The sequence below is a fragment of the Carcharhinus amblyrhynchos genome, chromosome 22 (genome assembly GCF_965287045.1).
Source record: "Carcharhinus amblyrhynchos chromosome 22, sCarAmb.v2.hapA, whole genome shotgun sequence".
NCBI classification, from domain to species: Eukaryota; Metazoa; Chordata; class Chondrichthyes; order Carcharhiniformes; family Carcharhinidae; genus Carcharhinus; species Carcharhinus amblyrhynchos.
The window spans coordinates 32,060,826-32,084,060 of NC_137345.1; the positions used below are offsets into that span (position 1 = coordinate 32,060,826).

At 42.7% G+C, this 23,235-nt stretch overlaps 1 protein-coding gene across 1 annotated transcript in view; it reads right to left on the reverse strand.

Annotated features, from left to right (window-relative positions):
* LOC145357044 (cysteine and glycine-rich protein 1-like) overlaps positions 1-20,590 on the reverse strand; it is a 42,412-nt gene extending 21,822 nt beyond the window's left edge. Inside the window, exons 1-2 of the mRNA XM_080210099.1 lie at positions 20,480-20,590; positions 1,105-1,217 (exon numbers count right to left, since the gene is read on the reverse strand). Of these exons, the coding sequence (XP_080066225.1) occupies positions 1,105-1,216 (112 nt within the window). The 5' untranslated portion in view covers position 1,217; positions 20,480-20,590. The remainder of the gene's footprint in view (positions 1-1,104; positions 1,218-20,479) is intronic.
* Between the last annotated feature and the right edge of the window lie 2,645 nt (positions 20,591-23,235).

Genomic DNA, 23,235 nt, shown 5'->3' on the forward strand with positions numbered 1-23,235 from the left:
ATGTGGGCCAAACATGGGCAATTGGCATGAGCTTAAGGGCAGCATGGACAAGTTGAATCAAAAGGGCCTATTTCCATGCTGTAAACTGGACTCAAACAGTTGCAACAGCATTTCCCATACTCTATTCTATTAGCAGTGGCTGGCAAAATTCCATGTGCCTTCTTTATTACCTGCTGCATCTGCATATTAATGTTCCACAATTCACTCATATGGGCACCCAGATCCTTTTGCACCAAAGCATTTAAAAAGTTTATTTATCAATGTCACAAGGTGGCTTACATTAACACCTCAAATGAAGTTCCTGTGAAAATCCCCTAGATGCCACACTCCAGCACCTGCTTGGGTACAGAGGGAGTATATAGCATGACTAAGTCACCTAACCAGCAGGCCTTTTGACTGTGGGAGGGAACAGAGCACCCAGAGAAAACCACTCAGACACAGAATATGAAGACTCCACACTGACAAGCCAGGAATTGAACTGAAGTCCCTCCTGTGAGGCAGCAGTGCTCACCACTGAAGTTTCTTTCCATTTAACAGGTTACCTTTTTGTTCCTGACCAAAATGGATAACTTTACAATTATCCACATTAAATTCCATCTGCTAAATTTAGGCCCACTCACCCAACCTAACCATTCCACCTATTTTAGTGTTCTGAAATTTGGTTATAATACATTCTATTCCTGCATCCAAGTAGAGATAAAAGATGTGTTTGAGGCTCAAGATTGGGGATTACTCCAATTTCTCAAGGCCTACAGATTTTAACAGATACTAGCTAGTCACTGACAACAAGTAGGGCAGGTTAGGGAGTGTGTGAATAAAAGCTATTGTTGAGGTTTGCTATCACAAAATACTGGAATCCTTAAAAGACACTGCAATAATTGAAGTATTACAGAACAGGGGCTTTCAATGCAAGTTCACTGCAATAGAAGAGAGTAGAGGGTAGATTTTATGATATTTGTGGGCGTGATTTGGTTCCAGCATTAAGATCTGAGGAGCAATAAAGGAATGGAAATGCAGCCAAAAATAGTCAACCACGCTAGAATTTAACATTTCAAAATTGGGTCACAACATAGAAAAATAGTTCAAATTCCATAATATACTCACTGCATCGGAAACAGGACTTATGGAAGTATTTTCCGTCACACTGCACCTCCTCAGCAAAGTACACAGTCTTCTGGCAGACGCCACATTTATTTCCACCACCAAAATTTGGCATTCTACCAAAAAAAAAATCCTTTCCTGAATTATCTTATTAAGACAGTCTTTTTTTTAAAATATAAAAATGTTTGAAGCCCAACAAGCTGCAGTTAAGAAAATCACCCATATTCAAGAAAATAAAGGATTGAATTATTATTTAATAATTTGAATAAGATGTACTTCATTATGTATGCTGCATTGTAAGTGCTTAACTATGACAACGAAGTTGTTTATCCAAGCCAGATGTGCAGTGGGGCTAACTATAGCAGGAGAAGAAATGGATAGTAATCCCATCATTCCTTAATATGTTGGCCTCGAGTTTGAATGAGATCAAATTTGGATACAATAGTCACAACAGCTGGACAACAGATCAGTACAGAATTTGATGGAATGTAAAGTTGCATAAGAAATAGGAGCTCAAGGTATTTGGCCTTTTAAGCCTGCTCTATCACCCAGAAAAAAAAATTCCTTCCCTCAACTCCATATCCTTTAATTCATCCATCTGAAATACATCCAATAACTGAGCACCCACAACTGCCTGAAGTAGAGAATTCTGGAGATGCACAATCCTTTAAGTGAAGAAATTACTCCTCAAGTTTTAAATAGCCAATTCCTTATTCTGTGGGGAATTGGTGACTTGTGCTCTAGGGGGAAAACATTCTCAGCATCTACCCTGACAAACCCCTTAAAAAAACTTGTAATTGAAACCAACATCATCTTCTATTCTTCTAAATATGGGTAAAATGGGCTTAGTCCACTCAAGCTCTCCTCAGAAGTACAATCACCTTATCACTGCACTGGCTCCTGCGAATTATTGTCACACTCCTATCACCACGTATACCGTGAGGCAAAGAGAGCAAATCTGCATACAGTATTTCAGGTATGACTTTGCCAGTATTCTGTGCATTTGCAGTTAAAGCTTATTTCTAACTCTTACATTTCTTCCAAATTGCTCGATTTACCTGCATGCAAACATTTGGCAATTCCTGGACCTATGTCCCAACATCTCAACATTCAAAGAAATCTGTTTCCCCGTACCCCCTCCCCTCTCTAAACAAAGTGGAGAGCTTCACAAGTTGTCACATTGTATCCCATCTGCTATGATGTTGCCCATCCACAACATGCCAAACCCCTCTGCTACCTCTTATGGGTTTTCCCCATGACTTTACTACTTTGTGCCTTCAGAGAACCTGAACACATTATGGTCAGTTCAACTATCAAAGTCATTAATGTAGAAAGTCTTGTGGTATGCCCCATTAGTTGAAGTTTTCCCTTTCAACTGGAGCGACTTGTGCTACAAATCCAACCTCAAATGGTACAAGAGAAACTTTAGGTGAAATTTTCTCAAAAAAAAATCATTTTTGGTGAGAAATTTGGTGCGATTCCCATTGGTCCTGATGGCATGAATCAGATTGCCATTTTAAGGTACTTTGATGAAAAAAATTACCCCACGTGTAAAACCCTGATGAAGAATGTGCTGCATTTAAACAACTCCACTGCATTGGATCTCATTAAAGCCAGGAGAATGGCAGCAAGGAAACCAGATCCTAGATTTATGAAGGGGCCAATTGCTGGATGCTGTGGAAGAGGCAGGCTACAATATACCTTTGGGCAACAGCAGGCCCTTCAAAGGTCACCAATCCTACCTAGGAGATGGTAGCAGCCTCATCAAGAGGACAGGTGTACCATGCAAAAAAAAAAAAATTCCTTGTTTCCTCTTGGCACTCTACCATTCCATCCATTCTCCTCCTCCCCCCCCCTAAACACACACCCCAACTCTTTAGCCTAGGCAGTAGGCAGACTGCCCACACAAGACATTAACCTCTGACCAGCCAGGGATCCAGCTCATATTACCCTTTGTGTCCCTGCAAGAGAAGATCCTCCACAACTGTTGCAAGTGAAAGAAGATGGAACAATGGGATGCCAGAACTGAAGCTCCTGGTTCTGTACATGGATCTTGTAGGGAAGGAGCAAGTGCAGACCTGCACTGAGTGAAGTGGGCCTGTGAGAGAAAGGTGGGGAGCCACTGCAGCTTCATCCAGATGACCAAATGCAAGTGAATTCTTTATTGTCCAAACCACTGACTGGGCCATGTACTAAAACCACATCTTTGTCTTGTAGGAGCAATCAACCCAATAGCCTGGCCCGTCTACCAGCAGTATCCCACCACTCACCCTCAAAAGCATCTTGGAAGGAAGACATAGATGAAATGTTGTATCTCACATGCACCATCCACCATCACACAGACGTCATTGTGAACCAGGAGCTTGCCTGCTAAATTCACCATCTGTTGAGTACCGTATTGCTTCTGATGTAGATCAGACAGAAGCAGGCACGTCCCAAGAATTAGGCAGTTGGAGTTCTGCTGGATCTCAGAATACAGCTGTCCCCAGCCTGGTGCCATGCCTCTGGTCATGGCTGCTCCAGATGCAAAAAGCAGAATATCAGGTAGGGATGTCAGTGACATACCTGAAACAGCAAATGGAAGAGTCCCAAAGCCTTCTGTTGCAGATGTTGCTGGCATTGTGTGGCATCTAAGCCAACGCAGCACAGGTTGATGTCCACAGCAGAAAACCTGGGGCAAGATGTCAGATCCACAATGGGATAATTCTGAAGCATGACTCAGTCCTTGAGGATCATGGCTGAGGGGTTTAAACACCAAATTGCAGACAATCATAGGCATCTAAGATTGGCAATGTTAGGTGGCATTGAGGCTTCTGTAGCTCAGTCCAGCTGCCCCTCCATCCCATGGAGTAACCTAAGGGTCCCAGAGACACCCAAAGGGAGGAAGAACTGCTGGAAAATATTCTAGAACCTTCCATCCAGAACAGCATAGGAATGACCAGCCCTTCTGGATCCACCCCTCCCCCTCTTCCTGATACTAGCACAAGGGGCAGCAGGCTGTACAGGGTGATTGATGCACCAACACCTGAAAGTAGGCCAGAGATTTTCAGATTCCAGCCCTCCAGAGGACACCAGCCAATAGCATCTCAGGCAGAAGATAGCAGACTGTTTCCATTTCTGACGTACATCTCAGGAATACACCTAAACATAGTGGGAGTGTTCACAAGGTGAAATTGTAGGGGCACAGATAGTCAAAGGGTCTTTAATCAAATATTAAAAATACACATTTGACTATATTAAAAAACTCTGCTCTCAACCTTGAAGCTTCACTTTCACGTATCCTCCTCCCAGTGGGATAGTGCTTCACCCCATCTGGACAGCTTTTCTCAAGTCCTCAATGCCAGACAAGTGGTTAGACCTACTCAAAGTGAAAGCAACCTAACTCCTAAAAGGAATCATTAGTCAGTGAGCCCTCAACTCTTGTCCTGAATCCTTGTCTAATGCTCAAGGGTAGAAGGCTGAACCTCACTCGCACATTAAATTGGGAAGTTAGCATGCTGGCAGACAGACATCAGCCACAAGCAACAGCCAACAAGCATCGTAGCCCATTCCTCACTGAGTTGTCACCACCCTCCTGCAGTTTCTAATAAGCAGACAAAGGACTCCCCAGACCCAGCACCCTGATGACTAAGGGTTCACGTAATCCTCCTCCCAGTGTTATGAAGTGATTAAGATGGACTTGGGGAAGAGGTCTTGATGAGCTATTGGAACACATACTGGTCCAATTGTATGCAGCAAGAAGCAATGAGGGCATTCCTGGACCTCCTGACCATGCAAACCCTTACCCCCACCTGGCCTCCATCCTCCAGCACCTATTTCTTCCTCTGCCAAGGAGATATGCCACTCCAAGTCCTCATTAAGCTGGTCTCTCCACTGCTGAGCCAGGTTACATAGGTCATAACAAACTGCCAATGTGGGAGACCCTCTGGGGACTATTGTAAAGCCCTGCTAGACCTATTGAGGCAGGGGAAGCACCTCTTTGGCTGCCCAATGCATCACTCAGACCGGGTGACACTAAGCCTCGTGATATCAAGCCTTGGTTTGATCTCAGGCCTCTGCACTGGCAGCATCAACTATGACCTCAGAAGACACCTTTTGTCTCCAGTATGCCATCCCAATCTAGGGTGACCCTCAAATTCCAGGGATTTGGGATTGTCCAAGGATGTAGTGATGATACATGCTCCCTGGAAAACATGCATAAACCTCATCTGGTGTTCATACACTAGCTGGATGGTAAGCAAGTGGAACCCTTTCCTGTTGATGAATAGGACTCCCTGAAGTGGAGACATGTAGTCAGTCAATCACCCCTGCTCCAGTGTCAAACCAACTATGGTATCAAATATCACAGCCCTCTCCTGCTAGGTCTGGTCCAGGTCAAAATGAATGTAATCTGATGTCCTGTTATGGGTGGGTGACTGCGAAACGCTACACAGGTTACCTATGCAACCCTGGAATGAACACCTTGCATACAAATTAAGGGCTGCCATGACCATCATGGCCACAGGGATCAGGTGTCTTCTGCCTCCATGTGGCGTCAAGTAGGCAAGAGCATGACCATCTTCCTGGTGAGGAGGAGGAGTGTCCTGCAGCACATGTTGTCCAACAGTTCCATGAAGGACACAAGTCCTCAGTCTTCTGCAAAGCCCCTACTTGGCTGGTGCAACTTCTGGCCCCTGAGCCAATCCTGCAACCCCCTGATGCTGAGTGTTCCCTGGGTCCCACCACAGCTGCTGGTGTAGATGGGAGATTAAAGTTTAAAGTAAAGACTACTTTATTGTAGAATCCTTACAGTGCTGAAGGTGGTCATTTGGACAATTGAGTCCATACCGACCCTCCTCAGCGGATGCTATCCAGATCCACTCACTTGCTGTGCACCACCTAACCTAAACAGTTTTTGGACAAAGGGGCAGTTTAGCATGGTCAATCCATCTAACATGCACTGTGGGGTGAAACCAGAGCAAACCTGCATAGACACTGGGAGAAGCACATTCACCCAAGGCTCAAATCAAACCTGGGTTACTGGTGCTGTGCAGCAGCCATGCTAACCACCACACTGCATTAGCTTTCGAAGTTATGAAACTATGAAGTCACCCACAGAGAATTTGAGTTCTGCTGCTAGTTTAAGTAAACAGTTTCACTTCATAGCATCAGAGCTCTATATTTATCAAATAGCTTCCTTACTTTATTAGGGTTTTTTATTATTGCCAAATTAGGATGTATAAACATGTGTCATCTGATGTTTGCAGAACCATGAACAACTCAGTTTTTGGGAATGAGTGGGGGTGGGGGAAAATGGTGTTAACAATGGCCATTAATGATCTTATTTTTGCAAAATAACACTGTCAGCATATTCATTTCATGTTACATAAAAATGGAATAAAAATCATTAAAAATGATCCATTTGCCTTTCCAGATAATAGACATTCAACTCTGGCAACCTACTTGTTTGGGGCAGGGGATTAGCATTAATATGGGATTGGTATAAAAAAATTGATTGTGCTGCAAAAACCTCAACATCCATCAAGTACAGATATTAATTCCAGACTGAGGAAAAAAGGATCTATTCCATTCCATAAAATTGTTGAAAGATTCCATAAAACAGATTAATCTTGACTAGTCGACATGCAATGCCTGTTTTGAAATCAAGTTTGAACAGAACTTGCTTCAGGCAAGCATTTTTATGTTATTACTACAAATACTTTGATCCAAGCTGTAAAAAGAGAATTCCGCTTCACGAGAAGTATGTGATTCATATGCCTTTGGTGCAACTTACGAAGGCGAGACAGTCTGCGCAATTTGTGACTCTGAAAGTACTTAACTTCAAATTACTTGATTAGAGCTTCAAACTGAGAATGTAAGCTGAAGGTTTCACGTCAGGAATATTCTGGGTTCATCATCTTCTCTATACATAAAAATCTTTGAATAGGAATGGATAAGCAGAACCAAAAAAAAAAAAATGGATCCACCATTTCCAATTGAAACTAATTTTCCAATTAGACAACAAATAACAGGACACAAAAACATCACTACCATGTTATTCAGTATTTTCAGAATCCGGGTCCAAAGTCATGTAAATTGGAGCTTGTCAATTAAAACTGATGGCGTTAAGGAATGCAACAGAGATCAAATTTCACAGTGTAAAGAAAATGCTTCTAATTTTGCTGCAATTTTAAAACAGCAGGTTTAATCAGATATCTATCTTGCACCCTGCCTGATTTTTGCATCATGTATTTCAGTGAAGGGCAAATTCAGTTTGAGTGCAAGGGGAAGACTGACCTGAACAACTTGGGTCAAAGTATTTGTAGTAATAACATCTTGCTCCTGCAGGCAGGTTAGATTAAAATCAGGGCTTTGATGTTTCACAAGCGACAGTGGTTTGGAACACCTTTCACCCTTTTGTTTCAGTCAATCGCTAGAACTCTGACAAAGACCATAACTCGCAAGGTTATGTACAGGGAGCACGGTCAATACATGGGCCCACCATCAACCACTATAATTTGGTTCGAAACACAGTACTTTAACATTAGTTATTTAAACATTTTGATTCAGTAGACATATTAATACTGCAATGGCGTTACTGTGAAAAATCATCCATCCCCTCACTCTTGGCACCTGTTCAGGTATAGAGGGAGAATTTAGCATGGCTAAGGCATCTAACCTGCACATCTTTGGACTGTGAGAAGAAACTGGAACACAGAGGAAACCCACACAGACATGGGGAGAAAATGCAGACTCTACATAGACTGTGACCCAAACCAGGAATTGAACCTGGGTCCCTGGTGCTGTAAGACTGTGCCACCTTGTTGCCCAAGTGTACTGTTATAATTAAGGTTTAAAATATTATATTCCAAGAATTTAGTTTTAAAATTTAGCATAAAAGTGGGTTTGCGACCTGTTCTGCATTCAGTTATCTGACAGTAACTCTGGGTAGATTGATTGTTTTACTGAGAGGAAGGTACAAGTTATTTGTTTTTGGAAACAATAGCATCAGTCTCCCCGACTATAAGTTGTAGGCTTTGAGGCTAGAATTTTGTCGTCTCATCCGTGGCAGGAATTGAGGGTGGGATGCAAAATTTGATAGATCAGCCAAAGGTCCATGGACTTTTTGGTGGGAATGTCTAATCTCAAAAGCAGGCAGGACCAGAAAATCCCACCCTAATTCTTGCAAAGTCCTGGACAGCTGGTTATAGATAGTGTTTTAAACAATTGACGCAAATTGTAATTTTGCTTCTCGATGAAAGGATGGTGGAATTTCAGATAAATAATTAGCATTTCTAACAGGATAGAAGGTTAGTTACTTCAAATTGCCACAGGGAATTTTAGCAGAGGAAGCCATTTTGAGGTCAGGTCACAGGCTTCCTTACAAAATCAATAATCTTTTTTATAGCCAGATAGCAGAGGTGCTATGGGGTGGCAGGGAATAAAGGCTGTTTGAATTTGTGGGCTCCCACAGCCTGGTGTGAGGGGAACTTGTTTCCTGGTAGAAAATATGCATCCTGCAGCTGGCTAACAATTCTGGCAGATTTTTTTTGTCATCACAAGTGAGAAGCAGCATCATTGGGATAGGTTTTGCTGCTGGCAGTGATTTTAAGCAACTCAAACCTGATGAAGGATCTGGAGCTAGGTCATTCAAAATTACTGCTTGGCAGAATGGGAATATAGTGACCTGTTAGAAGCTGGGGGCAATTGTGTATAATTAGCATTAAGGACTGTAATTCCAGAGTGCAAAAACAAAATGTCATTATGTAAAGTACAAGTGTTTAGCCAATAGTGGCTTTTATCACTTGTTACAGTAGAAGTTTTAAAAATATGAAATCTTGCTGTCATTCTTCCAGCTAATAACTTAGCTGTTGTATTCATGAAATATATCAGCAACAAAAAGCTTAAAATTAGGCAGAGACCCATTAGGTCAACTAAATAAGTGAGTCAAACAATGACAGATCAACTCTCAATGGGCACATATCACCTCTCAAAGGCTATTTAAGATGAGAATTTTTTTTTAGTCCATTAAATCTGTTCCTGCCATGACCTTAATCTTACTTTTGGGACCCCTACAGTGATCAAATTTGGGGCCTTCTAGTCTTAGTTGGGCAGAAATACATCAGAGCATGCACTCATTAGGCAGTATGTGTAGTTTTGATGGGTTTACTTTGCAGATATGGAGTCCATGATAAAGATTCTAGGTGCTATGTGGAGAATAAACTAGCTGGGATGAATGGATTTATATTCCCTCACTGGGTCCCAAGCTGGTAGTGGATTCAAGCAAGTCTCCAAACACAGATGAAGTTACTCTGTGGCAGACTGACATTACTGCACTGTGAAATTTCCAGTTCTGTGCATCAGGCAGAGTCAGTCAATCTTGCTGGTCGTCAGGTAGGAGTCCTCACCCAAATTATTTATTAACTGAGACGCTGTGATTAAGGGGCTGTGGAGAGCCGGTGGATGTGGTCTTTCTGGATTTTCAGAAGGCGTTTGACAAGGTACCTCACAAGAGGTTATTGCAGAAGGTCAGGGGACATGGAGTTGGGGGTAGGGTGTTAGCGTGGATAGAGGATTGGTTGTCAAATAGGAGGCAGAGAGTGGGGGTCAATGGGTGCTATTCGGATTGGCGGTTGGTGACTAGTGGGGTGCCCCAGGGGTCGGTGCTGGGGCCTCAGCTATTTACCATTTATATAGATGATCTGGAGGAGGGAACCGAGTGCAGGGTGTCGAAATTTGCTGATGACACCAAGATTGGTGGAACGGCAAATTGTGCGGAGGGTGTGGAGAGTCTGCAGAAGGATCTAGATAGGCTGGGCGAACGGGCCAGGAAATGGCAAATGGAATTTAATGTTGGCAAGTGTGAGGTGGTCCACTTTGGTAGGAAGAATGGTAGGAAGGACTATTACTTACGTGGCGAAAAACTGCAGTAGGCGACGGTGCAGAGGGACCTCGGGGTCCTTGTGCATGAGTCGCAAAAACCCAGCTTGCAGGTGCAGCAGGTGGTCAGGAAGGCGAATGGGATGCTGGCCTTCATAGCGAGGGGGATTGAATATAAAAGTAGGGAGGTCTTGCTGCAGCTGTATAGGGCATTGGTGAGGCCGCAGCTGGAGTACTGTGTGCAGTTTTGGGCGCCGCACCTGCGCAAGGATATTTTGGCCCTGGAGGGAGTGCAGAGGAGGTTTACTAGGCTGATACTGGAGTTGAGGGGGTTGAGCTATGAGGAGAGGCTGAATAAACTAGGCTTGTACTCGTTAGAGTTTAGAAGAATGAGGGGAGATCTCATTGAGACGTATAAGATGATGAATGGGATGGATAGGATAGAGGTGGAGAGACTCTTCCCGCTCAAAAAAGACAGTAGGACTAGGGGGCACAGCCTCAAGATAAAAGGGGAGGCGGTTTAGAACGGAGTTGAGGAGGAACTTCTTCACTCAAAGGGTGGTGAATCTCTGGAACTCTCTGCCCGTTGAAGTGGTGGAGGCTGCCTCGCTAAATATATTTAAGAAGCGGGTTGATGGGTTCTTGATAAGAGAGGGGATTAAGGGTTATGGGGAGAGGGCGGGAAAGTGGAACTGAGCCACAACAGATCAGCCATGATCTTATTGAATGGCGGGGCAGGCTCGAAGGGCTAGATGGCCTACTCCTGCTCCTATTTCTTATGTTCTTATGAGAGCCTGTTGATCATACCTGGCTCTTCATCCAAATTTCTTTACAACTTTCCCAACTCCCCATTAATGTATGGGCCACACAGTCTCTGCAAAGAACTGATTTAATTCTATATCAGCATTAGGGAAGGCAAACATACTGACCACCAACACCTTTTCCCAATCCCATTTCTTCTCTTTAACAAAGACTGTTAAAAGATTACTTCATGAATTACATGGCCTCAATCTGTATTTTGCTCAAAATCATAAGTCTTTTGTCCCCCCCAACCAGCAAAAACTAAGGACTGAATTACTTTACAAATGGATGGAATTTTCCAGTAGATCCCACTGGCAGGGTTTAAAAAAAAAGTAGGCCATTTAGCCCTTCAAACCTGCTCCGCCAGTCATGTGGCTCATGGTTGATCATCCAACTCAGTAACCTGTTCTTGCTCCACCCCCTCACCAACCCCCAAATTCTTAATCTCTTTAGCCCTAAGGAGTTGTATATACAAACTCCTTAACATACAATGGTTTTGGCCTCAACCACTTTCTGTAGCAGAGAATACCTCTGCAGGGTTGAAGAAATGTCTCCTTATCTCAGTCCTAAGTGGATTACGCTGTATCCTTAGACTATGAGTCCTGGTTCTAGACACCCTGACTATTGGGAACATCCTTCCTGCTTCCATGTTGTCTAGTCCTGTTAGAATTTTAGTTTTTATGTGATCCCACTCATTCTTCTGGATTTGAGCAAATATAACCCTCACAAACTCAGTCTCTCCTCATATGTCAGTCCCACCATCCCAGGAAATCAGTCTGGTAAACATTCCGGTCCTGCCAATGGTGATCCTCACCACAGGTTCCCTGACAGCAGAGGGTGTGAACAGGAAGCTACCTTAAAACAGCAGCAAAGCCAAAAGATCCCACGGCTGGCCAATGGCAGGTTCATCTTCACTGCTGCAAAACACCAGAGGAAAAGGAAGTCCCATCCACTGTGGCAATTTTCAAACAACACCAAGCACAGCAATATTAGCCGTCTATTGTGATTTACCACCAACATTCCAATTGGGCTTTTGGAATTAAACAGTTTTAATACAAAAACAAATCCGAAGTTAAACAAGATTGCAGAAAGAGATTAACTAACTGTTAGTCTGGGTGAAAAAGCATTTACTGTAGAATAAACAAAGAAGTCAGTTAAGGCTCTCTGCCCTAAATAATTCACACAAGATGTTTTACATGGAACAAATTGGATTCAAAAATGTATGTATACACTTTATTACCTGCAACTGTTGAATGTTTTTAAAAGCAGCAATTGCTGATTTGTCAGCATAATCTGTACTGCTATCCCTCATGCTTCTCTAATCATTACTAGCACATTTTGATCCAATTGTTGAGTATACCTTTTGAGTTAAAACATGTTGCACAACTACAAAACTGGGTCAATGGGGAGGTCTCCCAAACCTTTGGCACTAATACAAAGAACACAATGTCATTTTAGAAGAGCAAAAGTTTTATTTTATAAAAGCATCCAGAGATCTGCCTACTCCTTTAACGCAAGGCCCATTCTCTACCCCTGCTCCCTCCTCAGTGGATTTCTTGCAATGTTCTGTGGTTGCCAGCAACCTTTTGTGTACATGAATATCATCAGCAGGCTCTTGTACCATGGAATTTCAATATGTCGACACATCCACATTTTTAGTATGAGGCAATCGTCATAAATCTGGCCAGGGTGTCCAAGCTGAAACACTGCCATAACCCAAGGCACTGAAACCAAATTGCAATTCCAGCTGGTCTCTTTAACCAAAGGTCGAGGGCAAAATACTATGTGGTGGTATGGGGGTGAGGGCTGGCTGCAAAGTAAAGTCCATGTGAAGTCGGCTCATTCCAAGTCAGTCCACCCAGAGGCCAAAAGAAGCTAAAAGTGGGCTGAATTGGGCCACTTTAGAACTGCCATTTCTCACTAGGGGGAAGAAGCCCTGTACTTGGGACCTGCTGGCCAACAGCTCTGTCAGTACCACAATGGGCACATTAGTGGGTGCTGCAATGAGGAAGAAAAAAGTGGTGTATGGATCCTAGTCCCAGAGACAGGCAAGTTCAGGGTCGAGTGGGGTGCATTGGGCAGGTTAGGGATTGTGGAGGAAGTGGATAACAAGGTGGAGGGGATGGGGGTGTAATCCAGTCTGCCAAGGTCAGCTCCCAAGCGTAGAACCATAGCATTCCAAGGGTGGATAGGATGATAAAAGAGTCTACCCACTCCTGACTGATGGGCCATGCCAACATTCTCTGGCCTGGACAGCATATCATCATGGTGAACTGGACTGATAACAAACCCAATTGACCCCTAATTTATTTAAACATGGGGAACAGATTGTTAATCCCTCACCCCCACTTCCCCATACAGCTCATAAACAGGAGGGTGTGTGAGCTTCACTGGTTGGCAGGAAGGAGGTAGGATGGCCAACTACGGAATTTTACAATGATGCCCTCAACATCTCCACCCCCCCCCCCCCCCACAAGTGGCAGGGCAAGTAAAATGCAGCCCCAAATCTGAAAATCTTCCAACAAATGCAAGTGTTACTTATACACTTTAGATCAACAGAAGTGGGTTAACGCAAGTGGTTAGACAGCTGATTTGCGATGCCAACAACACAAGTTCAGTTCGTGTACTGGCTGAGGTTATTCATGAAGGCTCACCTTTTCAACCTTGCCCATGCCTAAGGTCCGGTGATCCTCTGGTTAAGTCAGCAGTCAGCCTTTGGAGGGGGAGAGCAGCCAATGGTCATCTGGGACTATGGCAGCCTGACTTTTTATTTATCTTTGAAGTTTAACATCTAACGAATATTCAATAGGTCAGTTAATCTTTACCCAACAATGTCACCAACTTGGTGGCAACAGGATTCTGTTTTCTTTAATTGGAGTGTGCAGAGACAACAAATGTAACAGTTTCACAAATGATATCATTGCAAAACCAATCAATGCAAGTACAACCACAAGAAAACATACCCAGAATTAACTTTTAAAATCATGCCAATAAAACACTTGTCCCAGTCTTCAGTCAATTTAAAAAAAGTAAAGCCACACAAGTTGTTTGAAGTTATGCCAATTCAGGGAGAAAGAAAAATCCATGCACTCAAAGCAAGCAGCTTCATTGACTGGCATTTAAAAATACTTTGCACATTTCTTATCCCAAGCAAAATACCCAGAGGTTTAGGGCAGACAAATCAGACAGTGGCAGCAAACTGCTAGTCAAAGAGGGTGACATTTTTCTCTTAAACTGCACAACGATGGGAATAAATAACAATTTGCTATGATTTAGCAAGTTAACGACTATGCACAGCCAGTCAGGCGAGACAATTGGAATGATGAACGTTACCAATTAACAGTAAAGATTGTGGAATTTGTCAGCAGCCCCACCTTCCTTCAATCCACTTAGTGTACAGTGGAAACAAGAACTGGAAAGTATATTAGAGGCATCATTTTAAAGAAAAATAGCCTTCATTTGAACATGTGATTTGTAAAACAAAAACAGTCATCCTCTCTAGTCAAAGCAAAACCTTCACTTGACTTGTGCAATTAAGGCAGCCCCAGGAATCCTGCAGAGTGAATGATTTTTCAAAAAAAATGCCAGAGATGCCATTTAAACGTACCACCGGAACACTTAAAAAGGCAAATTACTGCTCTGTTGTGTTTGTAAAGTTTTGCAGCAAGGCAAGTTCATACTGTAGTGTCTTTGCTAGTCCTTCCCAATACCTCCTCACTACATCTTCTCTATATGTCAATTCTTGAGAAAGTAGACAACTGACTTGTTCTCATAATTCCAACAGTGGGGGAAGCCAACAGCCTAAGTTACTTTATTCTATCCAAGGCTTAGAGGAGGTGGCGGCCAGAAAGTAAAGTTGCCATAGTGCCAGATGACTATAGGCTGCTCTCTCCTTTTGAAGGGGAGAGCTGATTGGTGGAGATTTAACCCAAGGATCATCATCACCCTTCAGGCAAGGTTAAGGTGGCAGAGCCTTCATGGATAACTTCAGCTGATGCAGGAACTGAACCCACGCTGTTGGTGTCACTCTACATCATGAAGCAGCCATCCAGTTAACTGAGCTACTCTAAACCACAAGAGATGGAAGTTACAAGGTTCATAATCCATACCAACACTGGGAATCTAACCCAAAATAATGATTTAGCTTTTTGGGCAAGAACATACAAGTTTGAGACTGAACCATCAACATAGATTTCAAAATCTTTGAACTCATTGTTTTGACTCCCTAATATGGTATTAGGAGTTATACAAGCCTGGAAGATTAAACACTGTTCCAGGCCAATTAAATAGATTAGATAATTGTAGCCAGGACAAAATGGGCAGTACTCTGCCCCAGATTAGGAAAATTAGGTAGAGGCAGGAAAGAAAATGATGCTCAGGTTCCCAATCTCGATCACTAGCCAATGACCCCATTTTGTGTGGATGCAAGACAAGGGCATGATTAAGTTCAGCTGTAATAGCTCAAAAGCCTGACAACACTGGATAAAAATGGCCAGTTACATGAGTTGTCAGAGGACAGCAATAATTATTCTTCGATATGCATTCAGTTAGGGAGGTTTGCGCGTGTGGAGGAAGATAACAACTGCTTTATCCAGCACATTATCAATGTTCCTCCACAGTATATCTTTAGATAGAAAAGAATTCCACAAAAAAATTGCAGCCCTAATCAGTTACTTAAGAAAAACAAAAATCAGGAAAGTCAGCCTGAAAAAGTGGCCATTCAGGGTTTATAAAGTTACTACCTCACCAGCAATTTACATAAAGTAAAGCAAAAAGATAGTCAATATATGACCTGCCCAGTATCAGACACTGGCTGATCGCCTCACTATGCGCATTTCACTTAAAAATCAATGAATTTTATCTTCATTTAAGCTGTATGATATGTAGGTTTTATCTTGTTTGTATCCAATTCAATCCAGTCAAAGACCAATGCAAAGTCTTCGCAAGTGAGACATTCCAGATCCAAGCTGACAAGACAGGCTCACCACTTTCCTGTTTTGGACTTGATCTACCTGACCCAAGCTGATTGGAGCAGGCATTGCACATCTGCCAAGGTTTGAATCATTTGCATCTTAGCCAAAAGGCTGAGATGCTGCTTTAAAAAAAATGGCTTCAAATGAAGCCTCAGTGTAACCCCATGACTCCAACTAAGTGCAGGAGAACAAAAGTACACTTGATCTTAGTCAAAAGGCTAAGGCGGCAAAATATATTTGACTTACAGCTGGCAATTTGAAAGTTGTGTAACTTCAGACTAACCAAAATCCCTCTCAACCACATACAGTAGGCTCATTTACAAGGGCCTGTTGGAGCTTCTCATCCTATTCCCAAGGGAATAGTTAGGTGATATCAGAAACCCACATTTATGCGTTGGTCTTCAAATGTCTCGGGAGTCCAAATGACCAAGCCCAAAGTCACACCAGAATGTTATACCATGTCAGATATAATGATATTCCAACCTTCACGCACACATGCATAATTGTAGGCACTCTGTTAAACATCCCCCTACAACTCAGGAATGTGGAACTTGCAGGATTGTTGTAGTTGGTTTCAATGTGTGTTGTTGGTTAAGTCAATGATGGAAGTAATAGAACATACTTCCATTTACTGTCCAAGTCACTTTCTAACCACTCTGACTGGAACTTACCAATTCTGTGCTCAGCAACCCAAATATTGTCCCTAACTGCTGTAATAGAGTAGGTTGGAGCTGAAAAATCCCACTTTTTTCTTTAGTCAAGGTTTTACTTATTAGTGTCATAAATAGGCTTAAGTGAGGTTTCTGTGAAAAAAAAAATCCCCTTGTCGCCACATCCTGACACCTTTTCAGGTACACAATTTAGAATGGCCAATGCATCAAACAAGCACATCTTTCAGAGTGTGGAAGGAAACCAGAGCATCTGGAGAACATGCAGACTGCACAGACAGGCCAAAATTAAACCTAGGTGCCTGGTTTCACGAGGCAGCAGTGCTAACCACTGTACCACCACGCTGCCCTTCTTCTCTCACATTTAACAAAGGCAGAAAGTGACCATTTCAAAGCTGTCAGGATTACTGCTATTAATCCAAGACTAAAACAAAATGGGAGCATATCCATTCCAATCAAAACTTGTCCTGCATTTTTTTTTTTACAAATACACTTGTTCCCTATTCCTTCTAAGAATCTAGCAGAGATTTGGAACTCCATAATACATGGCGGGGGTGAAATCCTTTGCTATAACAAATAAAAAAACAATGCATTAAGCGACATCAGAAATATAAAAATATATAGTTGGGATACCAGTCTGAGTCAGTGTAACAGACAGTGTTAACCAGAGTCTGATTGAGGGCATTTGGCCATAGAGTTGGTGGAGTTTGCAGAGACAGATTAGAAACAATCCCACATACACATTTGAAGCAAAACTGACTGACCAGGCATTTAAAACAATATTGGGATGTCATTTTCACAAAGAGACATTTAACAGCAGATTTTAATCCAGTTAAAAATCAATGGCAAAGTGTAACAACTGGCAACAGTGCACTGTTTGGTCACCCAATCACCAGGCAAGCAGTGGCACCAAAAGGGCAACTTGGCATGGGACAGATTGAATCATGGAAGTCAGGTTTGAGCCACTGATAGCAAGGCAAGTTGGGAGGAAGTGTTCATAGAGAATGGTATTTCTTGAGGCAGCATTGGTCAGATCATTTTTGTAGACCCCACTTTCTACCCCCATCCTGCCTTTCGATTGCCCATAGAACAGATCAGAATGTACAGTTCCTACCTTAAATGGTAAAATGAAGCCAAATTTGTGACATAGTACTTTAGTTTCCATATTTAAAAAAATGTAAAGAAGCCTATTGTTTCAGGCCCATTTTTGAAAATGGAATAGGCTGCATCTCACTTAGAAAGTTGCTGATTCTATAATGAAGCCATTATCAGGCAAGGGCACTCCTTATCCACATGCCTCAGTTTTAAGCACCTCCAGTAAATCTCCGTTAAACCTGCTCTCCAAGGGAGAGCAGTCCAAACTTCAGATTCACCACATATGCTTCCTTGGTAAGTCACCACTGCACCCATTCCTTGGTCCTGACAGGTTTGCATAAGAACATAAGAAATAGGAGCAGGAGTAGGCCATCTAGCCCTTCGAGCCTGCCCCGCCATTCAATAAGATCATGGCTGATCTGTCGTGGCTCAGTTCCACTTTCCCGCCCTCTCCCCATAACCCTTAATCCCCTCTCTTATCAAGAACCCATCAACCCGCTTCTTAAAAATATTTAGCGAGGCAGCCTCCACCACTTCAACGGGCAGAGAATTCCAGAGATTCACCACCCTTTGAGTGAAGAAGTTCCTCCTCAACTCCGTTCTAAACCGCCTCCCCTTTATCTTGAGGCTGTGCCCCCTAGTCCTACTGTCTTTTTTGAGCAGGAAGAGTCTCTCCACCTCTATCCTATCCATCCCATTCATCATCTTATACGTCTCAATGAGATCTCCCCTCATTCTTCTAAACTCTAACGAGTACAAGCCTAGTTTATTCAGCCTCTCCTCATAGCTCAATCCCCTCAACTCCGGTATCAGCCTAGTAAACCTCCTCTGCACTCCCTCCAGGGCCAAAATATCCTTGCGCAGGTGCGGCGCCCAAAACTGCACACAGTACTAGTTCCCAAAACTAGACACAATGTTCTAACTGTGGCCCAACCAATCATTTATAAAGCTTCACAAAAACATTCTTGCTTTAGTACATAGTGCTTCTAATTGTAAGGATCTCATACCATCTCAATATTCTCAACTTGTTCTGTCACCTTCAAAAAAATTCTAATCTGTTTTAATAAGTTTATTAGCTCCTACCTATTTCATTAGTCTGTACAGCATGAGATTTCTGCCAGCATGAAGTCTGTTACTATCATTCTCACTATTTTTGTGTTTCCAGGCTTTGACTCATTTGCAATTTTAAAATTAAATGCAAGTCCAGGCCATTAACATGTAACAATATGAGCAGTGATCTAAAAAGATACCCTCATAGGGATATGCCTGTACATTTTATGGAACCCCTGTAGTGCAGGAGGCCATTTGGCCCATCAAGTCTGCACCAACAAAATCCCACCCAGGCCTTATCCCTCTAACCTATGCATGCGAAGACACAACAAGCAATTTAGCATGACCACATCTTTGGATTGGGGGAAGGGGGAAGGAAAACTGGAGCCCCCAGACAAAACCCACATAAAACATGAAGAGAATGTGCAAACTCCACACAGACAGTGACCCAAGCTGAGAATCGAACCCAGATTCCTGGAGTTGAGGAGAAGTAATGCTAACCACTGTGAAACCACCATTTACCATGACTCCGCTCACAAGCCCTTCACCAATTTCCACACATTGGAAGCCCATGGGCTTGACTCATGAAAGCCTTTATAGTTATGATCATCTCTGCCTTCTATTGTTTGATTGTGGATTTGTTAAAGGAACATTATACCAATCAGAAGTCACCCTTATCCTTCAAGCTGACAAGGAATTTACTCCTAGGTAATTGTATCTGTTGTTGTAAAGCTGACTGGTCAGTACTTATTAGTTTATCTTTTTGCTGGGGAGGGGAGGCGAGGCTGCAACATTTTTAACCTCCCTAGTCCTGGGGATGCAGAATGCTACCAAGGAGGACTGAAAGCCTCTTATTTTCCTCAGCAACTTGGTATGCATCCCATCTGGACTGGGTGAGGTTTAACCTTTTCAGCAACACCAGCTACTGAAGTACCTCCTTATCCTATCCAAATTTCCAATTCTATTCTTCACTTTTTCCTGTCAGCCAGATGGCAGAATCAATTCAATCCCTCACCAATGCCCTGTCTTCACAACATTTCCTTTAGGTCCATCCTCTGATCCTCCTTTCACACATTATCTCATTCACTCTAGATGACTAATTTATCTTGTCCCATACAATCCTCCTATTCCCAATGCACTGTATTTCAAACCAGATCTTTAATGGGCCATCCTTTCCCACATTGAATTTAAATCACTATCCATTTTGTCATCCTGTGTTTTTTTTGGGGGGGGGGAGGGGGGCAGAAAATGTCCTTTCTATTTTTCCAGTTGAAAAGAGTGCAAAAATTAGTTTTAAAGAACTAAACTGTGCACCCACATAAAAAAAGTTTTAAATTCTGTTTTTTTCAAAACAGAATTAATACCTGGGCTAAATCTTGTAAAGGTGGTGGTGGGGGAGGGGGGTGCTGTGTAATAACATTAAGATGTAGCTAAGATATTCCATTTATCAGTTTTTGGGCTGCCCCAACTGCAACCCTTCAAACTCCTAAGTAAATTCACACCAATTCTGGTTTGATTTTAAACAAACACAGCCGTTCTTTTACCAAACCTCACATTGTTCGGGGTTGCTAATTCGCACCATGCCCTGGCACCTTAGCAATGGTGAGGTTTGCCCCTTCCCAGGGGAGGAGGGACAGATTTGCATCGCGACCTCCATTGAGTTTTACTTTATATGAGCTAAAAACTGGCAACTCCTGCAAATACAAGCGGCACACACAGCTGTTTGGGAGTTTAACACAGCCAGAATCAATTCTGAAAACGCCCAGAGAGAGAGAGTTAAAACTAAAGTGTCATTGGAAAGTTTTTTTTAAGCTAGTGGCTTTCAGAAAGAAACTCTTTCCCCAACCAAGCACCTGCCTCCTGGTACCTGGAGCAGGCAAAGCTGCGCCAGGACATTAATAATGCACATAACTCCCGCCTACTGGAAATTACCTGATAAGAACGTCTGCAACTCGCTCTGCACACTGGATCCCACTCACTCCGCGCTGGATACTGCCGTACCCTCCGTTCTCAATTTAAGGCGGAACTGTGGCCAAAGACAACGCCTCGTCCCTTTGCACACAGCACTAAAGATGACGTTATCACTGTCTGAAGTTTTCATTGCCCCAAAAAAAAACCTTTTTTTCTTTGTTAGTTTTGTTTAAAGCCTCCATTTAAACACTTTCAAGATTGTTTATTGATACTTGGAAAGTAACAGAGTGAGGTCGCAACAAGAAAACACTTGCCCACTTTCTTTTATCCCCCTTTGCTTCTCATGATTAAGGGTTCGCGTGATCAAGGCGGGGGAAGATACATTTTCCAGACAAAAAGTTTTTTTTGCATAATCTGCTCAGAATTTGCCCCAATTTATTCGCACTTATTTACCAGACCCGATGGATTTTATGCCACACTCCGGTACTTTCTCCTCCTTTGCCTCACCCTGTTCCAGCCCCTGAAAATTGTTATAGAAAATTCTGGAGAGAAGTTTTCGCCCTGTCAGCCACTCCCTCCCCAGAAGGAAAATACGGTTTAGATCAGTATGCTTATTTCACAGTTTTCATGCTGTTTCATTTTAAAATTTGCAAGGCTAGTATTCTTATTTCCCTATTTTACTTGTGTTCCAGTTTAAGGTACACAAGGTATTCATATTTTCTGGTTTTATTGGTGTTCAGTTTTAAGATATACAAGACCAGGATTCCTATTTCCCAATTTTACTCATGTACCATTTTGAGGTATACAAGACTGGTATTCTTATTTCCCCATTTTACAGGTGTTCCATTTTAAGGTTTACAAGACCAGTATTCTTATTTCCCTGTTTTACTGCTTTTTTTCCCCCCTTCTGGGCACCACCACAAGTCACATCCAAAATTACTACAAGATATTCTCCCACTATTCTTCCTTTGCCCACTGCACTGAACAATTTGTCACACTCTGAAACTTAACTCTCACTTCCCCTACTTGGAATTCACCGTACTCTTTATCTCTTCTCTCCTGTCTCAGGAAATTGTGACACATAGTTATTTCTGCCATCAAGCTCTCTCTCACCCTTTGGTCTCATTCTGACTCCACATCTCTTTTAATTTTCTCTGCCATCATTCACAATGTTCTCATAGAATCCCAACAGTGCAGAATAAGGCCACTTGGCCCATCGAGCCTGCACCGACAACAATCCCATCTGGGCCCTACACATTTCATAACCCCACACATTTACCCTGCTAATCCCCCTGATACTAAGGGGCAATTCTGCATAGTCAATCAACCTAAACCACAAATCTTTGGAGCATGGGAGGAAACCAGAGCACCTGGAGAAAACCCACATGGACACGGGGAGAATGTGCAAACACCACACAGTCAGTGACTCAAGGTTAGATGTGAACCCGGGTCCCTGTGAAGCAGCAGTGCTGACCGCTATGCCACCCAATCCAATTGTCCCATCCAATTCCTGCAGCCCTTTTGCCAAATGAACTTCTGCCATTCAAACTCTCTTTCTAGCCTCCATGCTTTTCGAATGTTCCCTTTCCCAGTTTACTGCCCTGCTCTTTCCCTTTCAAAACTCTCAGCACTGTCATGAACCATCTTAAACAAATCTACCTTTAATCCCATCACACACATTTTCCAACATTCCTCCCTAAATCATTGAATGTGTTATCACCTTTCAAACCTGTTCCCATTTCCACAATTCTTTAAAATAAAAGGAAAGAATCTTTTCAACTATATGTTGTGGGTAGCTGAAATTACCTGTGGAAATGTGGTTGGTATCTTTGTGTACGTTGATGGAACACAGCTTTACTTCACTTGGTAGCCTTTTCACTGTCTGTATTGCCAAACTCCTTGTCTGACATCTAGTCGTGGATGAGCTGCAAATTTCAACATTTGGGAAGTCTAAACTATGTATTTGTCACCATTACAAACTCAGTACCCATGGGCGCATGGTGGCACAGTGGTTAGCACTGCTGCCTCGCCCGGGATATGGGTTCAATTCCAGCCTTGGATGGGTATCTGTGTGGAGTTTGTACTTTCTCCCCTTGTCTATGTGTATTTCCTCTGGGTGCTCCGGTTACATCCCATGGTCCAAAAATGTGAAGATTAGGTTGATTGGCCGTGCTAAATTGCTCCTTATCCAGCTCTGACGAAGAGTCATCTGAACTCGAAACATTACCTCTATTCTCTCCCCACAGATGCTGACAAACCTGCTGAGATTTTCCAGCATTTTCTGTTTTTGTTTCAGATTCCAGCATCTGCAGTATTTTGCTTTTAACTAAAATTGCTCCTTACTGTCAGAGGGATTAGCAAGGTAAATAAATGAGGTTACGTGGATAAGGTCTGGGTGAAATTGTTGTCAGTGCAGGCTCAATGGGCCAAGTGGCCTCCTTCTCCACTATAGGGATTCTGTGATACTCTGTCTCTGTGTCATGAGCCAGACTATTTGAAAAGTTAGGGTCCTGTTTGATTCTAAACTGAACTTCTCAACTGCACAAAGAAACTTTCCTCTGTTGCATAACATCAGTCATGATCTCATTAAGTGTTTCCATTTTGATCTGCTGCTAAACTCTTATCCAAATGGAAGCGTCACATTGCACCCACCAGCCACCTATCCTTCAGTGTAAAGGTTCTGGGCAGATGCCAGAGTAGATGCTGAGAGGTTGTTTCTCCTTTTGAGAAATTCTAGGACCAAAGGGCATAATCTCAGAGAAAGAAAAAATAGGACC